At 40.3% G+C, this 27662-nt stretch overlaps 1 protein-coding gene across 1 annotated transcript in view; it reads right to left on the reverse strand.

Moving 5' to 3' along the window:
* antxr1c (ANTXR cell adhesion molecule 1c) overlaps nt 1–27364 on the reverse strand; it is a 48999-nt gene extending 21635 nt beyond the window's left edge. Inside the window, exons 1-11 of the mRNA XM_037754604.1 lie at nt 26721–27364; nt 10143–10214; nt 7853–7924; nt 6699–6780; nt 6570–6600; nt 6409–6482; nt 6236–6304; nt 4674–4754; nt 3197–3257; nt 1322–1420; nt 1091–1160 (exon numbers count right to left, since the gene is read on the reverse strand). Of these exons, the coding sequence (XP_037610532.1) occupies nt 1091–1160; nt 1322–1420; nt 3197–3257; nt 4674–4754; nt 6236–6304; nt 6409–6482; nt 6570–6600; nt 6699–6780; nt 7853–7924; nt 10143–10214; nt 26721–26878 (869 nt within the window). The 5' untranslated portion in view covers nt 26879–27364. The remainder of the gene's footprint in view (nt 1–1090; nt 1161–1321; nt 1421–3196; nt 3258–4673; nt 4755–6235; nt 6305–6408; nt 6483–6569; nt 6601–6698; nt 6781–7852; nt 7925–10142; nt 10215–26720) is intronic.
* Nucleotides 27365–27662: the final 298 nt, after the last annotated feature.

Consider the following 27662-nt stretch of genomic DNA (forward strand, 5'->3'; position numbering starts at 1 on the left):
TTCAGTTCCCCTGGGCTGTCTGACGGCAAGGTAAAGCGGTGAAAATATTGAAACAGCCCTTTCTGATGGGGAAGTGAAGCTGTTGTATCCATCTATGCTCTCAACAAAGCCACCAGACTCCATTGAAAGATACTGTCTTCTTCTCCAAACTTGGGGCGTGCCGACCGTCATCTACTGTAGGTAATACACTGACTATGGATAAGTACCTCATACAACGCCACTTCAAAACACCAGATCGCTTTTAGTGTCGACCTATACAAGAACCTGATTTGAGGCCAGGAGTCAGTCTCTTTAAATGCACAAGGATTCTCCAGAATCATGTACCAAGGTGACACAAAAGTACAGGTACTTATATGGGACATTGTGTGTTTTATTTAACAGTAGTTTGAAAGCCTTTAAAGCTGCTTATTAGATTTTTTAACCACTTAAGGCGCCGTAACAAGCTTATTATCGTCTTATAAAGTTTTTATGGCGATAATTTCAGCAAACTGTGTCTACCGTTTGGTGCCGGGCAGGTAGCACACGGCGTGCTTTTAGAGCTTTTTTCATGCCAAAAACAGTTGCAGCTGGAAATGACTGATTTAGGCAGTGAGACTGAACCAAAACAGGAAAATTGTGGGTCATAAAACCAAAGCAATGAGCTGAAAGTTGCTAAAATGCTCTGTAAAACAAAAAAGCTCTTTTTTTGCCAGTAGAAGTCAAAACTAATCATTAAGCCAGTCATGGGTTTGGATTTGTAAATTTCTAATCTTGACTTACTTAGTGTCTATGTAAGTCGAAAAACAATCGTTTCCAGTTGTTTGCACTGCTCTGTTCTAATTCAGGACAGAAGCAGGACAAATGCATGGAGGGTTTACCACTGCGTGTGCTGGCACGGCTACAGAGCCCCTTATATTTTGCTAAGCTGTACGGGGATCTAGAAAAGAGGAATGCGGCCACGGATGGGGATCGTAAAGAGCTAATGTATGGCAGGCTTCTTATGGTCTGTGCACGTACACACGTGTATGCATACATGTGGTTCTCTGTGTTTGAGGGCAAAGGATGTGATCAAAGATGAATGTGAAATCATATAAAAAAAAGAGGCACCTACTTCCCAACTTCATTGATGACAGGAGCTGGACACAGCAAATATGTATTTTCTACGACAGCCGGCTTTTCATCTAGGAGGCAAAGACAAGATGTATGATGAGGTTTCTTCAACACTTTCCAAAGAGGAATACACAGGTTCATACAAAGAGACTGAAAAACGACCCAAACAGAGACTGATCTAAACCTCGTTACAGACAGGTTGGGTTTGCATTAAAAGTGGAGGCGTACTCACTGACTGTAATGGTGTCGTTGATTTTGAAGCTGCAGAGCACCTGGTTGATGTTCCTGGCGTGGAGAAAACCGTTTCCTCTCACCACCACTTGGAAAGACTCTGGTCACACACATTGACATTTTTTTAACACTCTTTGGCAAGCAAAATTAGATTTTATGTTTTATGTATTGTACAAGATGCTCATTTTCATGAACGCACAGTTACATTTCACAACCAGGATGGTTAGAAGAGCAGTATTTAAACTCTGAATGAATGAATTTCCTCCATTAATTCCGATTATTTGTCAGTGTGAGGACAATAACATTTGAACTGAGTCACCAAAATAAAACAGCACCAAGATATGTGGGAATATGGACCTCAGTCCTCAAATCTAAGAACGGTAGTAGCGCGGTTCATGTGAAAACATAACTGACAAAATAAAGATTTGCAACTCCGCTTGGACTTTAACACCAGTGACCCGTGACTTCACTTGGACTTGAGCCTTTTGACTTGAAAATACTTGATACCTTCTCCCAAGCCCAAAGATTAAAAAGTATGTTATTTATGAAGTTTGCCACGAATCACTTCATTTTCTTGAATCAACTGACGTTAACGGTATTCACTCCCAAGTCAACACTTAATTCCCCAGATCTTTTTTATGATTAAGTTCAGTCACAGTTGTTTTAATAAATATATACAAATTTTAAAAAGCATTCACGATTTTTTAAAATTTAATATATTAATACTCTGTTGTTAAAACAGCATTATTTTGACTTGGTTAGGACTCAAAACTCAAAGTTAGGACTTGGGACTTGTCTGTCTTGACTTGGGACTTGCAAAGACTTGAGACTTACTGTACTTGAGACTTACAAAACAATGACTTGGTCCAACAAAAAATGGCACTAAAATGTGCAGTGTTTCATCCATTTATTATGTTTATATATTTTTACTTAAATTTAAATATGTATGAATACATGTACAGTTAATGTATATACATATATTTATATGTCCCCCTTTTTCTAATATATATTTGTTGTTATTGTTACTGTTATGTAAACATATATAGCATGCTGTATAATATTCAAAAGAAACAGAGACACAGTCCAACTTGCTGACTGAGTAGTTTTGGCCACTGAACAGGCAAATTAGTAAGTCATGCTTCTAATAGGGCAGAGGGAATCTGAATGAAGAAAAGACAAAAATACAGCAGAGTCAGCTTTTCCACCCCAACAGCTGAGTTACAAGTAACTAATAAATAAACTAATATTTCCCGTAACACAGGGAAAACACTCAGCTATAAATATATGAAGATGAGACCGACCCCGCAGAGTACAGCACTCTCACACTGTAGCAGCAGGCCAGCCACAACTATTTAGTTTCAAATGAAATAATTCTCATGAAGGGTGAAAGTAATTCACTGCTTGATAAAAGACAAAAGCAGATGTGAGAAGCTGTAAAAGTCCCTCTGCTTTTGCCAACTTTCATCTGTTAATTTGTTCCTTTTAATGTCCATTTAATGTTGCTTTAACTGTCATAATCTTTCTCTTGGCGGGACACTAAAGGTTGTTGTCCACTTTGCATTTCGCCAATATCACCGCTGTCACTCTCTCACAGCCAATCCTTTTAATGAGGCCCTATAATGTTAGTCCCACTGTGGTGTCCCGTCCTAATAGATTTCCTGTAAGTGCCTTGGATGCCCTTATATGGTAGCTTTTCAGTCTGGGATTGTCATTACTGAAGTGAGAGAAGCTGAGACGAAGCACCCAGTAATGAAATTAACACAGTTCAAGAAATGATGGGAGGCTGGCACTGGTGTAGATGACTCAGGAGAGACCCATTTAATTGTGTGTGTGTGTGTGTGTGTGTCTGCAAGTGTGAGTGTTTGTAGCTCCCCACCTCCTGCACACGCACTGGAGGGCTCAGCTGCCAAAATCTCAATACAGGATTTCTTGATGATCTGGAGGGGAAACAAGGAAAAAAAAATGTTTCTACACGTATACTGATGCTGGCCTCTTTGTAACAGGCAGGTTTGTCAAATTTCAGTGTTATTGAAAAAAAAATCTGCAGTCGAGAGCTCAATAAAAATGTTCTAGGGCTCGCTAAGTATTAAGTCATTTCCTTAATCATACTGTATCATTGTGCGTCTCACTTTTGAAAACGCTCCACCTCTTGCCATGCAACGGTCACATCAGTATACTCCAGGAGGACAATCTGTGACATTATCATTGTAAACTGCATATTTGTGATGCGACATTGGGAAGCTCGACAGGCGTAGCAACAGTAGCTACGGGGGGAGGGGCTTATTGGAGGATTATATGACAGAATAAGCACTTTAAGGACTTTACACACGGGGGCGTTTTCTTTTCTTTTTTTTAAAAGCGAGTCAATTTATTTTTGCGAACTGTTGTTTCTGTCCTGAATACTTTCACACAGAACATGAATATTACGGAACGAAGAAGCTCCGATTTTTTTCCGGAACGAGGTAGATTTTCTGAGCTTTCGCACCACGCCTAAAGGTATCAACCAATCACGTTGTGCGGAACGGGTTGAGTTGGGCTTATATTATATAGAAACAATAACAGAGTTTCTTTAGTCCGAACCAAGGCCTATTGAAAGAGGCTGGGACACTGGGGACACAGGGTATGGGGTATGAGTAACATATGTGCAGTGTAACTGGAGCTGCGGTCGTGCTTTGCGATTGGCTCAATTTCAGCGAGTGCAGAGCAGATTTTACTACGCATGTGTTTTACCCCAAAGATATGACACATTGATGACGCGTGACATCTCCTCTTTCCACCCTCCTTGGTCCGAACCAGGACGGCAAACTTTATTACTCCTTTCAACCTTGACAAAGGCAGCGCAGACCAGATCCAGAACCTTTCACAATAAAAGCCCTAGACGTATAGTATCCGCAGGCGAGTATTTTGCATTTTTTGTGTTGTTTATTCGTCAATCCCCCGGTGTGTAAAGGCCTTTACTCTAACAAACAGACTGGTGAAAATATTAGCTTGTCTTACCATGCATGTACTGTACTCTCTAAATATGTGAATGAGCCCAGTGTACACAAAGACTTACAGTTCAGCCTGGGGTGGGTAAAAAAAATAGTGCGCATGGTCTGTCTGACTTGAATCTCTGATTAAAACCGTGACAGTTTTAGCTATAAATCAGAGTTGCATTGTGCAAACCAACGCAGTGACTGGATAGCTGATGAGGTTTTCTGTGTATTCATTACCAGGGTGTTTGCTAAAGTCAGTTTTGATGCCAACCTAATGCAGGACAGACTCAAGATAAATACATGAATGTCGGTGGACGTTCGCTGTTTGTGAGCTGTAGCTACAGGAATGCTTCCCCGCACAGAGAACAGTTTATTTACCGAATCAATGACTCCCCGGAGGGCGTGGAAGCCGCCCAGCACAGGAAACACGTGCTCGATGGTGTCGGCAATGGTAGCCAGCTACAGAGGGAGAGAGGTAGAGACGGAGGTGTGGATGGAGGAGAAAGAGAAGAAGAGTTAAAGTAACTAAAGCAAATAATTCACAAAACGATTACTAAAAAATCAACTCTGTATGAGCCCGTTATATAAAGTAGAAGAACAAGACAAATACTTGGCAAGAATCTTTAGAACTACGCCACTGAAAGCAATCACACGCAAGCCACAAACACAGACATGGAGAGATCTGATCAACCAAGTACATACTATGGAAAGGATAATATACATAGTCAATAATAGATGGAGAAAATGGAATGAGTGCTGTCACCATTGGAACTAAAATAAATTTTTAAATGCCAATGCATCGACCATATATATATTTTTTTGACCTGATCATGTTTTGCTTTCTTTTACACTGTTTTCTTATTCTTCTCTCCTATTTGGCCCGTGGGAAAGTATGTTTTTATTATTAAGCGCAATAAGGGGAACTATGATGACATACTCTATAGCCCCTCCTTCTATTACTGTCTAGAAATCAGCCTTCATCTACCTATTCATTTGTTCTTATTTATTTTATTATAATAATACACATTTCCTTTTTTATGGTGATGATTACTATTATTTTAATAAATTCCAATATATTTTCCACTCACTTGCTTACCATTATTATTATTATTATTATTATTATTATTATTATTATTATTATTATTATTATTAATAATAATAATAATATTTCGTCTGTTTCTCATTGCTGTTATTTCTTTTCTTTCTTTTTTTCCCCCCTCACATAAAAACACTGCTTTTGGATTTATGATTATGTTATGGCATGTTCTTTGGCTTATTCAGTGATATTGTGTGATAAAATGATTTTGTGTGTTTAGGTAGACACCTCCAACATTTTGAGGTGGTTGACACTGATATTTGATATTTCATAACGAGCCCAAATTGGCCTCAAATGCACTAATGTGACACAATTTCAGACATTGTAGACCGATTATAGATTATTAAGATCTGTAAAATGAGTCTGTACACACTCACACACACTGTAAAACCAGGGAATCGCAGTAACGATCGCACATTATCCGCAGTCGGGTAATGGCTCCATTTACAATCAATCAATTGGAGCTTTTACTAAACTTGAGGGAGACCACGTCTGGGTGCTGAAGCTCAAATATCTTTTAAACACATTAAATACAGGAACCTGAATCATCCTCTTCCTCATCATCATGTTGAAGCTAGTTGTTGAGTATTATTCAAGTTACAGATATTTCTCCAGTCCAGCATTGTGTGCTGGCATCCTAAGATGCAGCTCAGGGTTAAAAAAAATCACTTGGATTGGTTTTCAGGAAATTTTAAAATTATGGGTTAGCCAAATTGCACAGGGGCCACTGAACACACAACATGGAGGTAACAGCATTTCCCAAAGGCTGGATTGTCTTTATTTCAAACCAGATATAAAACATTTAGGAGATAAAACTGCTACAGATTTATTACATTGGCATTACCTGTGTCTCATTGAAGTCTTTGACACCAACGCAGTACACAATAGCGCCAAGAGACCTGGCTCTTTCTGCCTGTTGGAAGACACAAGCAATAAACTGAATAAGTTCCAGAAAACTGGCACTCAAGCAATGAAAGTATTATCTATCTCCAGAGCTGCATATAACGGAGTTGCTACCTCTTGCTGCGCAGTGATGAGCTGATGTTCTTGCAGCTCTCCGTCTGTCAGTGCAATAATCACGCTGGCCGTGCCTGGAAGAAGCATACAGACGTGCTGTAACCTCAACATAACTCATAACTTATCTTGAAGTAGGTATTCAGAAGTCTTTTGATGCGTACCAAAGTTCTCCTGGTATATCTGCTCGTTTGCCTTTAAATAAGAAGACATGTTTCATGGTCAGGAAGTCAGGAAATACCAAAGTTTCATATCTAAAACTAGTAGTTCAATGCACTCTGAGTTGCTCTTACCCTCTGCAACCCAAGGTGCATGAATGTGTCTCCACCAGGAATCTCTCTTTTCAGAGCGTTCAGCCCCTTTCTGATGTCCACTCTGCAGAGAAGAAACAGAGACGAGTTGTTTCGATAAGGAGACATTTAAGCTGCAGTTTTGTCCTATGCTCCATCTCTGCCACTGTGGAAACTAATCCATCTGCCTGCAATTTTTTCTCTTTTTTCCCTTCTCAACTGGCACTATGGTCGCTGTCAATTTTGTACATTTATATGCCTCAATCCTTAGCAAAAGTTTTTACCCGATTCTGTTCATTTTAATGCAAGCTGGAGACACTTCTGTTGGAAGTGGAGAGACACAGTTTCTGTGATACTCTCTCACGCGAAATAACACAACAATATGCAACAACATTCACACGGTGACACGGGCCAATTTTCAGCTTCATGTCACTTCAGAGAGCATCTGCTTTCACTCTGGTGGAACAGTTTGAATTTACTTTATGGCTGATTGTTCCTCTTGTGTAAGAGCAATCAGTGCTAGAAAAACATTTATTCATGACACAAATTCAGCTTAGCCTAGTCGGTTGCAGTTAAAGAGGACCTATTATACTTTTGTGTTTTTTCCCCTTTCCTTTAGTGTGTTATATAGTGTATGTAAAAGGTCTGCAAAGTTAAAAAAAAAAAAAAGCCCAACGTCCATGCCAAAGGGAGTTACTCTCCCCCACAGAAACTCCTGAACTGCCTGAAATGCCTTGCTTGAAGTCCCGCCTTTTCTTCCGTAACGTGGTGATGTCACCAAGAAACATATTTGCATAATACCTGCCTAGTGGCTAGTTTGGCACGCCCTCAAACAAAGCTAGTTAGAGTGGAGCTGGAACGGAGTCCGAAACGTTTCGTTCAGTTGACCAATCACAACAGAGTGGGCCAGCTAACCAATCAGAGCAGACTGGACTTTTTGGAGGGGTAAACTGAGCATTTCAGACAGAGGGTGGATGAAAAGAGGTGCTGCAGCACAGCCGGTATGAGTAAAGTAAGGCGTTTTTTGAAGATTAAAGCATGTAAAAATGTTCTAGTAGAAACCCAAAATACAAGTTTGCTTCTGAAAGTGAGCATAATAGGTCCTCTTTAATTAATTACGTTAATCAACAGGCTGTATCAAACATAACTTTATTTACCTGTTTTCCGTCAGTTTCATGATGGTGGATGCTCTGGAGGAGAATGTTATGAAGGACATCCTCAGCATGGGACTGGAACAGAGAAAAAAAAATCATCATCACACCGGTCAGTCAGCGGCCCACGCTGTTGGCAGTGCAGTAGAAAATCCCCACAGATGAACCAATTACTGATGATACGTGCCAGAGACAAAATTCCACAGCATTTGGCTGCTGATAGGAGATTTCCCACCTTGCACAACATGCAAAAACATTTCTACATCATCTGAGATTAATCAGAAACAATGTGACAGTGTACAGTTACACTGCCAAAGCAACACATTGTTTTCCTCAAAAACATAAAATAACTGGCGGTCACCCATCTTGTGCTTTGCTTTCATGCCAGACAAACAAATCAGGAGTCCTTTTCATTTAAACAAAGAATATATCATTATGGACAAACGGCTTCACTCCCTTTGAGGTCACTCCAACGGGCTGTATATGAATCGCTTCTAGAAATGCAGCCCAACACGCTAAGAAACCACGTGACGCCGTGCACGGACATGTGCCGGTGTTGCAGGATTTGAACCCCCTTTGCGTGACAATGTCTCAAATGCCGGTATCCAAACTACGTCACTGAACCCTCAGATGTGGGGAAAAGGTTGTTATTTGTGTTTGTTGGTGACATTTTATATTTAGAAAGGAATTATAGTCATGTAAACATGCACACATGCACAGCTAAAAAATGTGTTGTATTGTTTGTGAGAGAAATGTAATTGAATGCAGATTTGCGCTGTTTGAAACATTCTTGTTTGAAACAGAAACTCTGAGGAGGGTTGGTTCTCTGCTATGGCTTAACCACCAGGTGTTGTTGTGGCCTTCGAGCAGTACGGACAAAACAAAACCACCCACTAGCTGAAGGCCAGCAGTTGAAATTTAGCATTTTACACTGCACTCCTGTATTGTGTTGAAATACTGTTCATATTCTAGCCACGAGAGGATGCGGTCATATCTACAGTATCTTCATTTGCTTTAATAGCTACAGAATAAATACAGGATGACACTCTAAATGATTACTGCTGATCTGACATCATGTAACAGTGATGAATAAAAGGGATCATGTATGATAATATTGAGTGTTTTGCCCATTAGCTTACTGTGAAATCTATTGTCAGTCGCTATCAGAATCCAAAGGGACGCTGGTTGCAACAACATGCTGACAACTTACAGTACACAGTAGCATGAGTACATATTTTAATGTTTATTTGTATAGGGACAAGTATGTAGCATAAACCGATGCCACACACCACAGCATTTATAGCTTGAGCTAATTTGCCCGTCCCTAGGTTTGCAGATGTTTCATTAAAACCAGCAGGTTGAGTATAATGCTCACTGAAAAAGATTGGTTTGCATGTTTAACAGGTGGAATCAATATGGCTTATGCTTAAAAACTAAAAAAGGATGCAAGAAATTATAGATAATGACATAAACCTTTATGACATGTACCCCTAACAGCCAATTATCCTGTTTTCTATCACATAAAGAGGCTACACTGGATGAATGCACTTTATAGTCTGCTTCAGTTTTGTCAATTAGGGACAATCATGCCTCTGGGAAAGTTTTCGTGATGAATACTGCAAGATTTAAAAAAAAAAAAATGTTTTTCAAGAGGACTAATTTCTATTTGTTTTTCTCATTTCAAGACCTGTATAATAGTCCTATGGAGCTTTTTTTTATCATTCACACTCATTATAAAATGTCAGATCTAATGTGAGTAACATTTAGGGGAAAAAGATCTGAGTTGAGCCACTTAAAGCTGTAGAGTTATGATGGTTTTTCGTCAGCCTTGTCCGTTGAAAGCATCCGTCCTTCTTTGCCCTCCTCTAAGTCTTAAGAGGCTGTAAAACCCAAGCTGCTCGTTCACATAGAGACCTTCCAGCCTGTAGTCACTGCCGGTGACCCCACTGACACCAGACATCAGCTCAGCTACTGCAGAGACAGAAACATCAGCCCGCATGCTGAGCGACTTAGCATATGACCAGCTGTCGCTGTAGGGAGTAGGGACAGATATTTATTTTACTTTACCGGGGTGACTGCTGCGTAAAATGTGTGTTTCTCTTTAGTGATCTACATCTCGGGGCTCCAGGAAGTCGAGTACAGATGCAACAAGGCTGTTACGTTAGTTGTGAAACCTTTCCAAACTTTTCAAATGTTACAATCCACCTATGTAATTCCACTTTTTTTTCCTGTATATTTCATGGGTTAATTGTGTTAGCAAGTATGTTTACGTACGTGTTTCTTAAGTGTCTCTTACCTTTTGAATTTCTCAGCTAAATTCTCCACAAAGTAGTAGATTTCCTCCCAGTGATTCTTCACACTGCCAGACCTAAGACAAGAAAAAAAAATCATGAGTTGTGTTCAGCTGTCATGAATGCCCATACAGTGGTTGAAAACATAACAATAAGAACAAGAGTAAGCAAAGAATAGCTTTAAAGTAGCTCAATGCTAATCAAAATACAGCAAGCAAAAAAACTGTGAAACACATTTACCCTTAATCTAAGATAACAGATAGCTGAAATGACTGTAGCATTTGTAAAATATAATTTCTTCATATATCTGAGTTTCAAATGATTAGTTCAGCTAGAACTCAGTCAAAAATATCAAGACTTAAGCTATCTATCAGACACACACTAACCTCCATATGGTAGAGCAGTCAAACAAGAAAAATTACAGCTTTGTTAGCCAAAAACGACAGGGGGTAAAATCATCTGCTCCAAAACAAGAACAAGCTGCGGTATGTATTCTGGGCAAAACACAACTGTTTAACTTGTCACAGTAACTTTACTATCTGTCGCAATTATTTGTAACAAAAAGTATTATTTTTTGTTTGTTTTTAATAGAAGGAATATTACTTTATTCCATTTGCTATCAGCAACTGGAATGCTTTTTAGCTGTCTCGCTTGCAAACGATAGATAGCTAGTAGATCCTTTATCTGTTACTAAACCTGGAGGGAAGGAAATCAAATCTAAATTTCATAAAGAACCATGGATCATCCTGTTTTTGTTTATTTGATAGAAGAAAATATTACGTTATTCCATAGTTACTATCAGCCGCTGTTACTAAACCTTGGAGGGAAGGAAATTAAACTTAAATTTCATAAAGAACATTGACCATCCCATTTATGTATCACAAACACTACTGGGGGAATAACTTAAAACGATTAGCCTGCGCTGTAAATTAGGGGCCTTTTGAGATAAAAGAGGCTGGTGGCGTGGTCTGGTGTGTAATTTAGCACCCTCCTGTATCCTGAATGAGCCCCTGAAGGCTGAGGAAATAGGTCCTGGTCTCCCCAGGGGAACCTCCATAAAACTGGACTATTATAAAAAAAAAACACTCCCTAAGGAGCTACCTTCATTTCCTCTGGGCAGACTGTGTGTATGTGTGTGTTTGTAGCAATTTTATTAAGTGTGAGCATTAAGGGAGAGGGCTTCCGGCATGATGTGACCAGTCAGCGGGTCATCCGTTAGCTAACGAGTCGGCCAGAGAGATGACACAAGGGAAATGAGCTAATTGACTGTGGTCAAACTAGAGGCCTGTTTAGAGGATGAGGCTTACTTAGAATACAGTGCACGGCCCACTGAATGTTATTCTAGGTGCTGACTAACTGATGCAACAGGATTAGACACACTGGAACTGGCCAGCATTGATGTGTGGCTGTTTCTCTGTGTGGGACGGAAGGTCAACACCATTTTTTGATCCTCAGGGATTAGCTGGATTTCAATTTATTGGAGAGTGTCCATTGACATGCAGTCCTCCGAGGAGTCTTTACTTCTGTAAAAGCCAACATGTCTTTGTTTTTTAGGTCATTGTTGACCGCAAGAAATCGTTATTTTGAAACAGTGTGCATGGGAGTTAATGGGAACCAGACTAAACACTGACTCTGTTACCCCAGCTCATCTTTTAGTTGTATCAGTTCCCACCACACAAAATATACCTATTCGTGAATCACGTCTAGACATAATAAACACAATGAAGTATTTCTGGCTTATGGGCTGATGAGATAACATTTGTTCAGTAAATGAGATAACTAGCAACAACGTTTATTTTCTGTACAATGTATTTTGGTTATTTGGATATTTGAAGAAAGAGGAACCGACGCAGCCTTAGTCTTTGGAAAACAGCACCTGCTACGCGGCCAAAACTTGAGTTGGAAATGAATTGTGACTAATGTTATTTGCCTTGCAATTGAGTGTCTCGGAGGTTATACCCTATGGTGTTTTTGTGTTATTGCTTGGAAGCGGAGGGGTAATTATTTGGGCAGGTTGACACAGCCAGGGGATACCAGGGACTTTCCCATCATGCCTCAGTCATTCAAGGCTCTTTATCCTGCCAGAATCTAAATACTCTTTTGGTAGATTGGACAACGTTAGAAGAATACTGTGTGTTCGTAATCTTCTAGTCCCCAATTTTCCACCTTAAAGAGGCAACAAAAAAAGCTTTTTACTGTGGCACAGCTCATTTAATATCTCAACCTAATCTCACAGGAAGGCGTATAAATAGCACAGTCATCACACAGACATTCCACTTGTCATGACGACGCATTTTCGCACATCATTTTTACGCCGCATTTCGCATGTCATTTGTATGCCACACAATAAAACTACATCCTCAGTTTGAGGCAACAAAACCACTTAGTTGGGTTTAGCAAAAAGGTCATGGTTGGGCTTAAAATAAGTATAAAAGACATACGGAAACAACGTAACAACACGTCACAAAAGTCACTAAAAAACATGTGACAAATGTCACTAACTTACAAAACAAAACACAGGTCTGGAACACCAATCCGGTTAAAAGTCGAGTGTTTGTTGAACCCATCCACCTCCCCTCCATAAGTGGTCTTTCTTGCTTTTTATTCTACATCACTGGCTCTGAGCGTGGCATATTTATGCAGATGCGTTTACATTTGACTACATGGCGTACAAATGACACGCCAAAAGCAAGAAGGTGTTTGTATTGCACGTTAAATGCCTTGGGCATTATCGTGGCATTCATACGCCTTTTCGTGCGAACGGGCTGAATATCTGCAAGAGGTTGATAGTGTTGTTGATCAGCGATTACTTTTGCAGATGCTGAACTTATTGCCATTCAAAACTCATAGCCTACCAAACAAAATCTCTGCTGCTGCAAGAATTTCAAGGAGAATCAACACGAGCAACAGTAGCTAAAACTAGAGCCAGCTCATACTCAAACATCATCGACTTAAAATCCAAGAAAAACAAACAGATTGATTGCTCAGAAGGCGACGAGCTGCTAAAAAGGAAAACAAGTTTCTAAAAACACCAAGAATCTTGCAGAATGAGAAGAGCATTGCACCTCTGCCCAAGCTGGAGCTTCAGGCTCACTCGGGCCACCCATGCTGGTACGTAATATCTAGACCCTTACTCCAAACACAATAAAAGCATGCACAGTATTGTAATGTAAGTTTCAGTGTTTTCACTTGTCTAGTCTGGACAGATCAACTAAACATCCCACCTAAGCATTTTCTCAGAGTTATTGTTGATCTGATGACTTGTTCCCCCCACATCAAGGCTGACTGAGCAAAGAAAGAGGACAAGACCTTACAAGCTCAACAAAATCCTCCCAAAATATAAAAAGCTTGAGGTGGAGGAGGAGAGATGTTTAGCTTGGATGTTCAACAAAATGTGCAGCGCAAACAGAAAAAGTCACACGAGGATTGCTTACACACACATACACACACGGGCGGCCTCTGACCTGAAGGAGCGGCAGGAGCCAATTTCTTTTGTAAATTGTTCCATTACAGCAACAGAGGAGGAGGAAGAGGAGGAGGGGAAGAAGAAGAAGAAGAAGAAAGTCTGGTGAAACTTTTCTGCAGCTAATAGTCACGTAGAGGTGTGGGGATCATTTTTGAGTATTTATTTAACATCAGGGTGAATCTAAGGACTCACGCCTTTGGTTTTCAGCTGCTTATCTTTATTTCCGAACCACAATGGCTCTTGTTTGCATTGGAACAGCCCAATTGTCTGAGGTGGCTGCAGTCGTGGGACCGAGGCCTAGCTTGCAGTTTCACTCACCTGTCCAAACAGCTTTGGGAAAGGAAGTGGGCCATTTCATTCTATGATTCTTGATGAAACTATTTTATGCGGTGCCTCTTTTCTCCCCCCTAAATCCTTTGATCTAATTTTAATGGTCCGAGTTGAGCCCTCGAGTTCAGCGGTTTGGGGTTTGGACACGGAAAACAAAGGTTTCGAGAGGTGAGGGGCGTTTCAGTTTGGCTGACAAAGTGATCAAGCCCCGACAGCAGTTTGAAGTTATGTCATAGCAAATCGTCAAAGCCGAGCGACAGTGTTTTCTTGATCAGACAGATTTCTCGGAGCAAGATGAAGAGCATGTGTCTGGCCGCGCGCCATCTGAGGGCTGAGAGAAAAAGAAGCAAAAGAAAAGGAAGGAGAGAGCAAGGGGAAGATGAAGAGCCTTATCGTACAGTAAATTCATCTGCCTGGGAGTGAGATAATGTGAAAAATCTGTTGGCTCTAACGCAAACTTGTCTGCCAGAGGAAACATGCCGATGATTTGATGATAACTTAGGCCAAGATTCTCTCTGACCCGCTTCAGTGTGCTTCAGCCAACACAGCTGGCATACAAAACAGCCTGAAGCATCAACACCACCAGACAACCAAAGCAAGGTGTAAACAACTGATTAAATCACTGTGTGGTTAACATATTTTATCTGACTTCACTTATTCACTATACACAAAGCTGGGGTGCCCGTGTGGCCTCAGGGTCTTAAGGCACTGACCATGAACCACAGTGTCCCTGGTTCAAGTCCGGCTGGGGACCACTGTTGCATATCTCTCCACCTCCTTACTGTTCTCTTTCTACTGCCAACTCTCTAATAAGAATATGAAAAAAGCTTACCATCGACTGAGCTGAGGTTGTGGATTGTAATTTCTTTGGAATCACTGACAGATGTTGGCCTTGTCTGTGTAGATTTATCTTAATCCAGATAGTAAAATGCCAAACAAAATTTAAAACTATCCACAATAGTTGGTAAAAACAGTTTCATTAATAAGACATTAAGGAGGTTTATTTCAGGTTGGGTTTTGGGTTTTGCTTAATTGACAGCCATTCAGCTGTGGTTAATCAACCAATCAACTCAATCACCCAGGCACCTGTTGCTCAAATTAGCATCTACATAGCTCTTGTAACTGGCAAAGACGATCCTAAAGGAAACCAAAACCCAGGTTTGGGCCTAAATTATTACACACAGTTTGGATACTTAAGTCCCTCTGCCGCTACATTCAGTACATTTAACATTCAGGGCAGTGATACTGTTTCCAAAGAGCTGTAGGTATATAGGGAGGTAATACGCATCATTACTGTTCAGCGATGCTAAACAGACCGTGTCAAGAGGAGACAGGAATTTGCTAAGGGTCTGAGAATAAAAACATCTTCAGTCATCTATAATAATGCCTTTTTCTGCTGACTGGATGATTTTGCAACTGTTAGTTCTGCGATGAATCAGATGGTGTATGTGTGTGTGTGGGTTGAGGAGAGCATACAGTAGAGTTCAGAGAGGTTAGACAGAGAGACAGAGACAGAGACAGAGACAGAACAGGAAACAGTACTTGTAACTACAGTACAAGTAATGTGTACTCTACATTTATGCTGACCATTTTAAAATAGCGGCGATGCAGTTTTTCTAATTTTCCAGTCGTTCACTGGTTTCTATTTGTTTCCATACAGGATGTAAATCAATTAGCCGACTCTTGACGCATTCTTGAACTGTGCTGTGAATCGCATCTTAATGTTCCATCACGGTGAATGCCAAGTCTGAATTAATGCTTTCCAGTGTTACGTTATCATTGCAATGTAATACAGTTTAAGTGAAGATTGATTTAAAAGTTGCATTGCATTATCACATAATGGTTCTGTACTTGTCAAGTCAACTTTATTTATATAGCTCAATATCACAAATCACAATATTGCCTCAGAGGGCTTTTCTTGACGTGAAGAGTCTAAGAATAACGGTACATTTCCGAGGGCGTCTCAACGCTTTCTATTCATTTCCTATTGAGAGTAGAAGATGGATGTGTGCAGTGCATGGTGGGAGTGCTGCGGCGAGTTTGGACTATTTTAATAAAGTAAAAAAAATCTCAACTTTATGCAAATGAGCCAATCCAGCGCAGGGTGCCTGGTTCACGAAACTAGGACCAAGCTGTAAAACTAGGCGATCTAGTTCTAAAATGAAACGAGATTTAGCGGTGGCATAGCCTATTTCAAGCTTAAAATGTTTTCAGAAGTAAGTTTTAGTGGACTGTTTAACGCAATAACATAAAGTTTACGAGCAGGCCGCCATGTTTTTTCCTGTTTGAAACGGCGAGCAGAGAACCAGGGAATAATGAAGTGCATTCCATGTTAGGGTACGTCACCAGCGGGAAGCGGCCAGTTTAGTGGAGCAGCGGGTCCCCTAGCGTCCTCGCCAGATCTGGAGGACATGCAGTTAATAGAGTGATCCAGGGATGACGTATTTTTGTGGGCCAACCAGGAATCATCACCCTGGTTCCCTCAACAACAAGCCAATGGGATTTTTCCATTAGGTTTTGGATTCTTGCAGAAAATAAACTCTGTGGCAAACACAAATTGATGATACTTTAAAGATTTGTTCAGCAAGATAATCTTCACAAATGAACAGCACTTTTATGATTTTTGAAGTGTGAATGCAATTGCCAGAAGTAAAAAGCTAACATTAGACTGTAAACAAACTACACAATGGTCGCATGAGCGCGAGTATACACAACAAGGCTGTAATGGCGGACGAGTCGGTGGAATGATGTTTAGTAGTCTCGTTTAGCCACTTGTTAGCAACCGCCTTTTTTAAGACACATTAAGGCTTCAAAATGATCGATGCATGTTATGTCATAGAACAAAACGTTAAATTCTTTTAGGCTTGTGTTAACCACAGACCTTATTTCAGGCATCTAACTAAAAAACAATTCAAAAACCCACTGATTTCAAGATAAGGGTACCGGAAGTGTTAAAATGCTAACTCATTTCCGGGTTTTATGACTCATTCCTGTAGCACCCATTACCCATGCTAGAGTGGCTCTGTGAGGCTGTACTTAACATGCTCACAATGAATACATTTTACCTGCTTACATTCACTTGTTGGTACTAAAAACAATATGCTACAGGTTAGTTGTGGAGATATTGTTAAGATATCTGGACCAAAGTGGTGCACCGACAGACTAAGTTGCTGGTGATAAAGCTTGAAAAAAAACCTTACTGTAAGCTACTTGTCCAGCACCAACAGACAGACGGACAAAGTTAGTAACTAGCTGGTGAACTTGAAGGAGAATTCAACCGATACAGATTTTCTCAGGAGTTGGTGTAATCCTAGACAGAGCTAAATAGGAGATAGAATATTGAACTTCCATGTGTCAGATGGCCGGAGACACGACTCCAAAGGGATACTGGTTGGTTGGGTGTGAATGGGCAACAACAATTCATATCAACTTAAGGTGATGCATCCACAATATATCACTGTGTGCTTCTTCTGCTGCCCCCATGTGTCCAAGCATATTAATTAATACTTTAAGGCTTTAAGGTGCCTTCAAATGAGAAAACAGTTGATGTTTCAAATAAAGCTGATTGTGTGTGTGTCTAAGGGCCCTAAAGCGGACATTTTGAAAGTCAGGGAATTGTTGACTAAGCCTGCAACCCTGTAAATGTAGCAAAGGATATTACAGCTGAAGCGTGTTTTGTTTCAAGCCTTATTTAATTTCTCAACCAAGTCCCCTTTTAACTACCCAGGAAGCAGTTCTCTCCCAGAGGGCAACGGGATGACGGCATGTGGGAAAAAGCTCCGTCGGTCTGAAGCCTTAGCGGCTCTCAGCTTCGTTCTCACGGTTCAAAGTGTCGAAGGAGGAAAATCAAAAAAACTGCACTAAGGAGGCTGTCTGCAATTCCAGCTGGGCCTCGCCACACCACCCCAGCCTGCAGCCAATGACGGTGCTCCAATTTAACTGACTGGGCACAAGGATTTGTTTGTTTAAAACCACTAACCTACTTTTACAGCCATCGCAGAAGTCAAAGTCTTTACTGCGTGATTGCTGAGCTAATGCTGCACGTCTGTTCCAAAACCGGGAAGAATTGTTTGGAAAAAAACGATTTGGTAAGTAGCTGGTGGAAAGGCATGTGAGATGTGTGTCAAAAGATAGATTTTTCTAACTTAATCTGACCACCAAAAACGTACTTTGTCATGCATTTTCTTCTGTAGAGTCAGAGTCATATGTATCACATATTTCTAGGGGTTCTGGATGAGTTAGAGTGGTATTCATTCCCTTTAAAAACCTATTGTCTTGCTTTTGTCCCTGGGGGACTTCAGACAGCATGAGGATCATTTAACAATACATTTCTTCCAACACCAGGCCGGCACGCTGCAAGAGACAAAATGACAAAACACAGAGCGGGTGTCATTCCACAGCTAGAACGTATTCCACTGCGAGACATATCCAAAATATTTATGGACTGCAGCTGCAGTTTGGTTTTTCCGCTGACTTGCCAGAATTCAGGCAGCATGACCAAACACCCAACCGGTGACTACGTCAATAACAACATTTGCAGCCGTGATTAGTGTTCGGAGTAATAAAGACAAGATGGAAATGACTGTGATTTGGCCTGGGCCTACCACAAAAAGATTATTATAGTGTACCTATGATACTGCAGTAACACCAAGTAGGACAATGAGGAGTATGATCCATAAATTCAACAGTGATAGCAATACTGTGCCAGAATCCCTTCTAATTTGTGCCCAATCAACATAAATAAGATGCAGTCATCATCAAGAGGTAAACATTAGCATTTGGCCCAAAGGTGAATTCCTTATGAACACACCCAAACCATTCCTCTGGCTCTGTGTTGCATATAAAACAGCAAGCTAAGGCCCGCCCGCTCTGAATCAGCAAATATACATCCTCGTTGGTACATATGGAGCAGTATATAGGGCTTAAAGGTATACACCAAATCACCACAGTCACTATTTTAAGGCTTACAGTATCATAATTTGACCGCTAAATTTACCAACACGCAAATCTCATCAAAACTTATATTCCCAAAAGTCCTGAATTATTGCAGGCGTCATGTGTTTGGTGTTCTGGGTGGGGAACTACCGTCAGCCACTGGCTGTTAGATTTTGGACGTATGCACATTTTTAGCCAAGCTAGCCGTGTGGCTCTTGGGACTGCTATGTTGAGTGAGTCAGTTGAGCCACCTGGTAATGAATAGGGGTGGGAAAAAAATCGATTCACCTATGTATCACAATGTTTTTTTAATGCCAGAATCGATATATTTGCTTCATTTGAGTCTATACAGAGGTTGAAGGAAGTTACCGCTTTTATTGTGGTAGTCTGAGTAACATAACTTCATATCCATTCAACGCTACAACTGTAGAGCACCAATATACTGACATTTATGTGAAATGCATTCAAACGGCCCCGATGGAGCTGACCATGGATGTATAAAGAGAACAAAGCTGACGGGAGAGCTAGCGAGGGACTTGGCAAAGTTAGCGGACGAGTGACTACATCCGTTTTTCAAAATAAGGTCTTAAAAAACGGAATTATATACAAAATACTTATATGGAAATAAGATTGATTGGATTGTATTCACCAGAAGTATAAAACATTACATCTCTCTTATAAATTAAAAAGAAAATACCACTAATTTGTGAGGGAAATGTCTTTATTCTTTGATTTTTGGGTTGCTGGGAACATTTTTTTATAAATAATGCCTCTCAATGACTGATATATTTGACTTCAGGACATCTCTGAGTACATACATGCTGAAAATAAAACATCTCAATGCATTCATTTTAGATATTTTCCAAATTAAAAGTCCCTAGAAGTGTATGATTCAACTTTTTCCCATGGTCTAGTGTTAAAGTTAACACAAATCACAATTAATCATAATATCGAATTGCAATACTTAGAAATGGCAATAAATATCGAATCGGCACCAAAGTATCGTGATAGTATCAAATCGGGAGATAGGTGAATCATCCCAGCCCTTGTAACTGATATCTAGACAACTATTGTTTGAATTGCCATTATATTTTGTACAAACATTTATTGTTCCCAGACAAAGAGTAACTTTAGTGATCCTTTGACTTTCCCTCTAGTGCCATCATCAGGTCAAAATTTTAATTTGTCCATTACAGACGAGAAACTTATGACATTCCCATCAGCCTCAGCTGTACTTTGAGCTTAGCGCTAATTATCAAATGCTAGCATGCTAACACACTAAACTAAGATGGTTAGCATTATACCTGCTGAACATCATCATGTTAGCATTAACCAGACCCGCCAGATGGTCTGTTTCACAGAACCATCTGAAAAGCCATCATTGGTTGTTTGGAAAAGGGCAGGCACTTTCAAAAAGTACTTGGCAGGTGATTGGATGAACCATCATCTGTCAATCAAACACTTGCTGAAGCCAGTCAGGAGAAGAGCGAAAACAACTTTTCCATGGAGAAAAGCCTTTAGTGCCGCTTTTTGTTCTTCTTTCCATGAAGAGCTACTCTGATGCTAATACGGCATCTACGCTAACCTCTTCAAGAGCCCCCATTGTTGTTTAGAATTTCGCCTCTCCGTGTCGTCTCACACACGTAAACCACGCCCGTAGCTGCCAGGAGCTCCTCACAGGATGCTGATTGGTTCGTGCACTGGCTTGCCGGACACAAACGCATTACGTGAAGCCTGACAAGATGGATTTTCGTGTGATATGTGATCCCGCGATTCTCGCAACATCGCGCGAATGCACCATTGTGCATTGAGTGCAGCATGGCTGTATACTTTTAGGTTAGTTTCTGTGTGACTTTATTTAGGTTACAGTAGTGGAGAAATCAGTTAATTAGTGTTCTGTGTCCCGTATAGCATACACCACAACACAGGGAAATATGTTGTTAACTGCGGGTGGCAGGGTGTGGCTATGGCCCAAATGTTCCCATATTGTAGTCAATCAACACATCATTTGTTTATCTTTTATTTGCCATGGGTTTGGAATTGTTCATGTTTTTTCAATCAACACCCTTGTTTCATTAGGTTTCATTCTTTTGGTTTTGTATATTGTGTCTTTGACCCTGTTTGTCCTCCTTCCTGACCATCATCTGTGTTAGCACTCTCCCATCTACTCCAGCATCTGTATCCTATTAGTTATTACTGTCTAGTGTGTATTAAAGTCACAGTTTAACACCTGTTTGCTGCTGGGACCTGAAGAGAAAACCAACCTCTACATTTTTTTGGTTGCAACCTTTTAGTCCTATTACTGGTTGTTGTGTTGCTGCCCCTCACCCCTATGATGTCCAGTGAGTATTGTACCACCTCTACTTTATTTTAGGATATAAATTGAGAATAGTATGTCTCACTAAAAACCAAAATTTTCCAAACCCAGACCCAGATGTCCCAGATTCAAACTGGCAACCATACAGGCATTGGCCTTCAGACTGCAGCCACCTATAATGTCTCAGAGAGCACCATCCTACATGCTCTAGCCATGACGTGACATCATCTGCCCGGATCAGCAATAAATGCCTTAGGAGTTGACTTTATGAGCCAACGCTGCAGTTATCTGTCTTTATTACTGTAAAACTCGTGACCCTACAACACAGTGCCCAAAATGTGTTTCTCATTCTTGATCAAATGGAACAATTCCATCAGCTTTACCATACGTTTTCTTTCCAGTTTAACACGACCAACCCTATCTGCAGACATGATGTTGATATTGGCCAGTTCGGCAACGCCCCAGATAATGTTCAATGAGGATGTTTTTAAATGTTCAGTGCAAATGTTTTCAGCCACGCAGCATGCATGTAGGGATGTCAGTTGGTTGGTCTGTCCACCACTCATTAAACTAAGATGGTTAACATAGTAAACATACCTGCTAAGCAACAGCATGTTAAAAAAATGAAAGCTTTATTTCCATCGTCATATGCATACATGAAATTCAGCCTCTGCATTTAACCCATCCTAAGCATTAGGTGCAGTAAGCTGCGGTATAGCGCCCAGGGAGAAACTTGGGGTTCAGTATCTCGCTCAAGGACACTTCGACATGCAAACAGGGGTAGCCAGGGATCGAACCACCAACCTTGTATTTAAAGGACGACTTGCTCTACCCCCTAAGCCACAGTCTCCCCATGGCTCCATATTAGCATTGTCTTTGTGAGCATGTTAGCACACTGACATTAGCATTTAGCTCAAAGCACCACCGTGCTCAAATACAGCCTCACAGCCACTAGTGTGTTATTTATTCCTACATTATCAACACACAGCTGGTTAATGGTGCGGTGTGTATGTTTCGGCATCTAGTGGTATGGTTGCAGATTACAACCGACTGAGTACTGTGTCGGAAATGTTCCTGATACCTTGATAGATGAGAACTGTCAATAAAGATACTGGAACAATAAATGTCTTTGTCTTATTTATTCTTGCAGTCAATGGTTGTTCAGCAAAACACACAGAGCATATGCAGTTTGCCAGTCTGTTCTTGGAGCCAACAACCCAAATAACAGTGAGGCTTCTATTTTATCAGTGCAGGATGCGGTTACTTAGCTTACAGAAGTGAGACGTACGTTTTTAAGAACACTCAGGTGCACAGAAACTAGTCTAGTCCCGTCTGCAAGACAGGTGTGAAAACAAAAATACACATACATGATAAAAGTGAAGTGAAGCTAAGTGTCCATTACAGAAGAACAAGGTCAACATGTCACATAAGCAAGTATATTTTCCATTACAGTACCCCTCGCTTTCCAAAACTGCAATAATGTGAACCGCCGTCTGCAAACTATTGTAACGCTGGTCGCCTCGCTCAGAGGTCATCCTCACCATAATGACACTACTTTAGGAGCAGCGGAAGTCAGATGGCAGCTGGCGGTACTGCACTCTGCTGCTCAAGTTCCACAAGCGTGTCGGAGAACCACGGTGGCCTTCAGGTAACATAAAAACGCGACAGGCTCTCTCTAGAGCCAATGTTTGGTTTGTCTGTTCTGTAGAAACATGGTGGTGCAACATGGCGGACTACGTGAAGAGGACCCGCTCCCTATGTAGATATGTAGATATGTAGATGTAGATATAAAACAGCTTCAACCACAAATAAGTCGCTAATATTTGACATCCTCTGTGGCCATATGATATAAAAGCTCTATATATAAAGCTCTGTTCAACCATAGTGCTCAGTGTATTCTGTTGTGTTACTCACTGTACATTAACTTCCTGCCTGTCCGATTTGACATGACTTAAAAGACTACTCCAACACCCTCTGGCGATTTACAAGAGAGCAAGACATTCATGCAGGGTTGGAGTCTCAGCAACCAATGATTCACACTCTCCAAAAAGTAGTTATTTGAGCCGATACTGATGATGTCAGTACCCTAATCCTCTGCTATTATACATACTGAAACCCCTCCTCACACAGCAGAGAGGGCAGAGAGTTCAGACCGTGTCTCATAAAACCAACTCAGGCCTGAGGGATGGTTTTGAGGGGGTCTCTAATGAGCTTCCTCCTATTTGAAGTCCACCACCAATGTCTAAAGCTTGTTAGTCACCCCACAGAGTGGGCACCAGAGCACGCACACCAGCAAACAATAGCATCTGATGTTGAAAAAAAAAAAAGAGAAGCTGTTTCCTTATTTGCAGCATGTGTCAGTGTTTACCGCACAGCGCAAGCCAAACGCAGCCCTCCACATCTGGGGAGCAGTCCGTGTTTTGTGTCCACTTTCTACTCAGGATTTAAAAGCCAGAAAAAATGGCAACAGTGTTGTTAAGTTCAGTGGGTACAGTAAAGGCACTTAAACTGTCATAGGCGCTAGGGCTAGGACGATTCACCCATCTCCCGATTCAATACTATCACGATACTTGGGTACCCATTCGATAAGTATTACGATAAGTATCGCGATTCAATACTACGATTTATTGCGATTTTTAATAACTTTTTTAACACTAGACCATGGTAAAAAGTTGAATCATACACTTCTAGGGACTTTTACTTTGGAAACTCTCTTAATTAATACAGTAAAAATGTTTTATTTTCAGCATGTATGTAGTCAGAGATGTCCTGAAGTCAAATACATCAGTCATTGTCAGGCATTATTTATAAAAAAAATGTCCAGCAACCGAAAAAATCAAGACTAAAGATATTTCTCTAACAAATTAGTGGTAATTTCTTTTTAATTCATAAGGGACATGTAATGTTTTATACTTCTGGTGAATATAATCCAATCAATCTTATTTCTATATATGTATTTTGTATATATATTTGCCTTTGTTAACACCATATTTTGAATGATGCAGAACAGATATGACATCACATTACTCTGACTACAACCATAAAAGCGGTAACTTCCTTCTACCTCCACATAGACTCAAATGAAGCAAATATATTGATTCTGGCATTAAAAAATAGATTTCAAAATCTTAAAAAAAAAGAATTTGCGATACACAAGTTAATAGATTTTTTTCCCACCCCTACTAACGCCCACTGGGGATCATCAGTGTGAAAAAGCCCTTTAGATAAAGCCATCCACCCAGAGATGTTACACAGTCACAAGTGATGCTAATCAGCAAGCATTTTTCTCTCTCACATCCTTAGAGACAAACACCCTCCCCCAAAAAACAAGCTTTTAAAGGTGCTGCGTGCAACATTTTGTTCGCCAAATTAAGACCACATTTTCCATAAACGCTGTTGCTTCCTGTCCCTTCTTGTTTCCCCTCCCCTTACTGGCAATGCTCCATTAATGCAAGGAGAAGGAGAAGAGCTGATACAGCGATATCCAGGTTAGGTACTCTAAACATAAACTAGGTCGATAGAATAGTAGAGTTGTAATGAAGTTTCTCATTGCTCGCAATAAAGGTTTTCCAAATTTGCCCCAATAGCTTACAATGATGATGGTTTATTTAGTTGGTCTACAGTAAATATGGTCATATATATGGCTCTAAAAATGAATGCAACAATGAGCTATAGATAGCTATTTTCTGTGTTTTAGTCGATACTGAGTCACAACACGGCACAGAGGATGATTCCTGTATGTCAGAAAACATAAGTTACTGCACTTGAATGTACAGTAAAGGTATTGAAAGAGAAGCAGGCACTCTGGAAGTCTCTCCTGCTTCTCTCTGACATTTTATTTTCTCCCCGGCTGAAGTCCAGCGTTAAGATGTCACACAACCACAGCATTTTTCCTATGTGGGCGTACAGAGAGTGGAAATGAAAGAGTGAACGGTGAGCAGTCACTGAGCAAAGAGCAGAAAAAAAGTCCCTTTTGCATGAAATGAACAGCCTCTTTGCCCTTGGGCAGTTTTCTTCTTTTTCAGGAGAATGACAAAATGATGTGGAGGAAGAAGCAGTGGGGTTTTAACTTGCCCAGAAAGACAGAGAGAGAGAGAGAGAGAGATATCATTCATTGTTGCATCCAAATCTGCACAACTCATTTTGCTTAATCAGCAAACTGCACTCTGCAAGTCAGCCTCCTCAACAGCGTCATCACACGAGCACGCACAGATGCAGCGATGCTAATCAGCTAACTAGATAACTAACATAGCTAACCTAACTAAACTTTTCTGTTATACTTTTATGAAAACTTCATGTTAGAAGCTGAAACTTTGGAATAATTCAGTTTATGTTTGGAAAAATTAGCTTTCCTCAATTAAAGCATTACACAAACCACAATAAAAAATAACAGTAACACGAAAAGTAAATGCAAATATTAGCTTATTTTAGGTGTTTTGCTAGCTTATTTTAGGTGTTTTACTAGCTTATTTTTAGTGTTTTGCTAGCTTCTTTTTGGTGTTTTGCTAGCTTATTTTGGGTGTTTTGCTAGCTTCTTTTAGGTGTTTTGCTAGCTTCTTTTGGTTGCTGAGCTAGCTTATTTTTGGTGCTTTGCTAGCTTCTTTTTGGTGCTTTGCTAGCTTATTTTAGGTGTTTTGCTAGCTAATTTTAGGTGTTTTGCTAGCTTCTTTTTGGTGCTTTGCTAGCTTCTTTTTTGTGTTTTGCTATCTTATTTTAAGGTGTTTTGCTAGCTTATTTTAGGTGTTTTGCTAGCTTCTTTTAGGTGCTTTGCTAGCTTCTTTTTGGTGCTTTGCTAGCTTATTTTTGGTGTTTTGCTATCTTATTTTAGGTGTTTTGCTAGCTTATTTTTGGTGCTTCGCTAGCTTATTTTAGCTTAGTTTTGCTAGCTTATTTTAGTTGTTTTGCTAGCTTATTTTACGTGTTTTGCTATCTTATTTTTGGTGCTTTGCTACCTTCTTTTTGGTGCTTTACTAGCTTCTTTTTGGTGTTTTGCTAGCTTCTTTTTGGTGCTTTGCTAGCTTATTTTTAGTGTTTTGCTATCTTATTTTTGGTGTTTTGCTATCTTATTTTAGGTGTTTTGCTATCTTATTTTTGGTGTTTTGCTATCTTATTTTAGGTGTTTTGCTATCTTATTTTTGGTGTTTTGCTATCTTATTTTAGGTGTTTTTGCTAGCTTATTTTTGGTGCTTTCCTAGCTTCTTTAGGGTGCTTTGCTAGCTTATTTTTGGTGTTTTGCTATCTTATTTTTGGTGTTTTGCTATCTTATTTTAGGTGTTTTGCTATCTTATTTTTGGTGTTTTGCTATCTTATTTTAGGTGTTTTGCTATCTTATTTTTGGTGTTTTGCTATCTTATTTTAGGTGTTTTTGCTAGCTTATTTTTGGTGCTTTCCTAGCTTCTTTAGGGTGTTTTGCTAGCTTATTTAGGTGTTTTGCTATCTTCTTTCACTCGCTAAACTGCCGTAGGCTAGTATCCCAGTTGTATTCCTATTATGTCTTTCTGAATGTAAAACAGTTGTGAGCTTGTTTCCACTTACTTATCCAGCACGAAGTACAGGTCGAAGGCGCCCTGACAGGAGCTCTCCTCCTCCTCCTCGTCCGGCTGCTCCGGCTCGCCTCTCACAGATGGACAAGAAAGCAAAAATAATCCCAACAGAGCCAGAACAAGACGCATGTTCAACAAAAGTCTCGCCATAGTTTCTCCTCAAGGGGGAAAAAAAGTTTATTCCTTTATGGATAAAAAGAAAAAACAGCTTGAGTGTCTTCTTACATCCCAGAGAGAGTTAGTTAGAGATGCAACAAAGAGCAGAGAGAAGATGCAGGCGATGCTTCACCGTCTCTGTTGTGTTGAGCTCAGTTCACCATCATGGCCTCAGAGAGATGCTTTCTTTCTCTCAATGGGAATGATCACTAAATAAAAGTTTTGCTTGTTTCAGACTCCGCATGCAAGTTAGCAGGAAAAAAAGTTTTACAAACAGCATTTGCAGAAACCCGGCGCCAATGGGAGAAAGTGATCAAATGAATAGGTTGTGGTTTGCTAAAGAAAATGGGTAAAAGTTTCCTGTCAAAGTGTCAAAAGTGGTGTGAAGAAGCCAAATGAAGCTAGAGTAATGTAGAGCAGTGTTGTTGGAGCTGGAGGAACTGGAGGAGCCCGGGAGACAGACAGACTGGGCTGAAATGGACCAGGTTTCATGTTTCAGACTGAGGAGGAGAGAAAGAGAGAAAGAGGAGGAAAAATGGGTCAAGATCTCATTTTGCGCCTCCCTCACGTGGCAGACTGGCGCATTTTGCAGGGGAATGATCGCAGGGCATGATGGGATGATAATTATGAAACATATGAAGAGTCACTAGCTTATGCTGAAGCCTATTGTCATAAATCTTAACCACCTTAAAGCTGCAGTGAGTAGAAATGGAGCAAATATGATTCAAAAAAAGTTATTTTTATAAAACGATCACTATATCTTGACAGTATGAGACAA

This window comes from Sebastes umbrosus, chromosome 20 (assembly GCF_015220745.1).
Source record: "Sebastes umbrosus isolate fSebUmb1 chromosome 20, fSebUmb1.pri, whole genome shotgun sequence".
In the NCBI taxonomy this organism is placed as follows: domain Eukaryota; kingdom Metazoa; phylum Chordata; class Actinopteri; order Perciformes; family Sebastidae; genus Sebastes; species Sebastes umbrosus.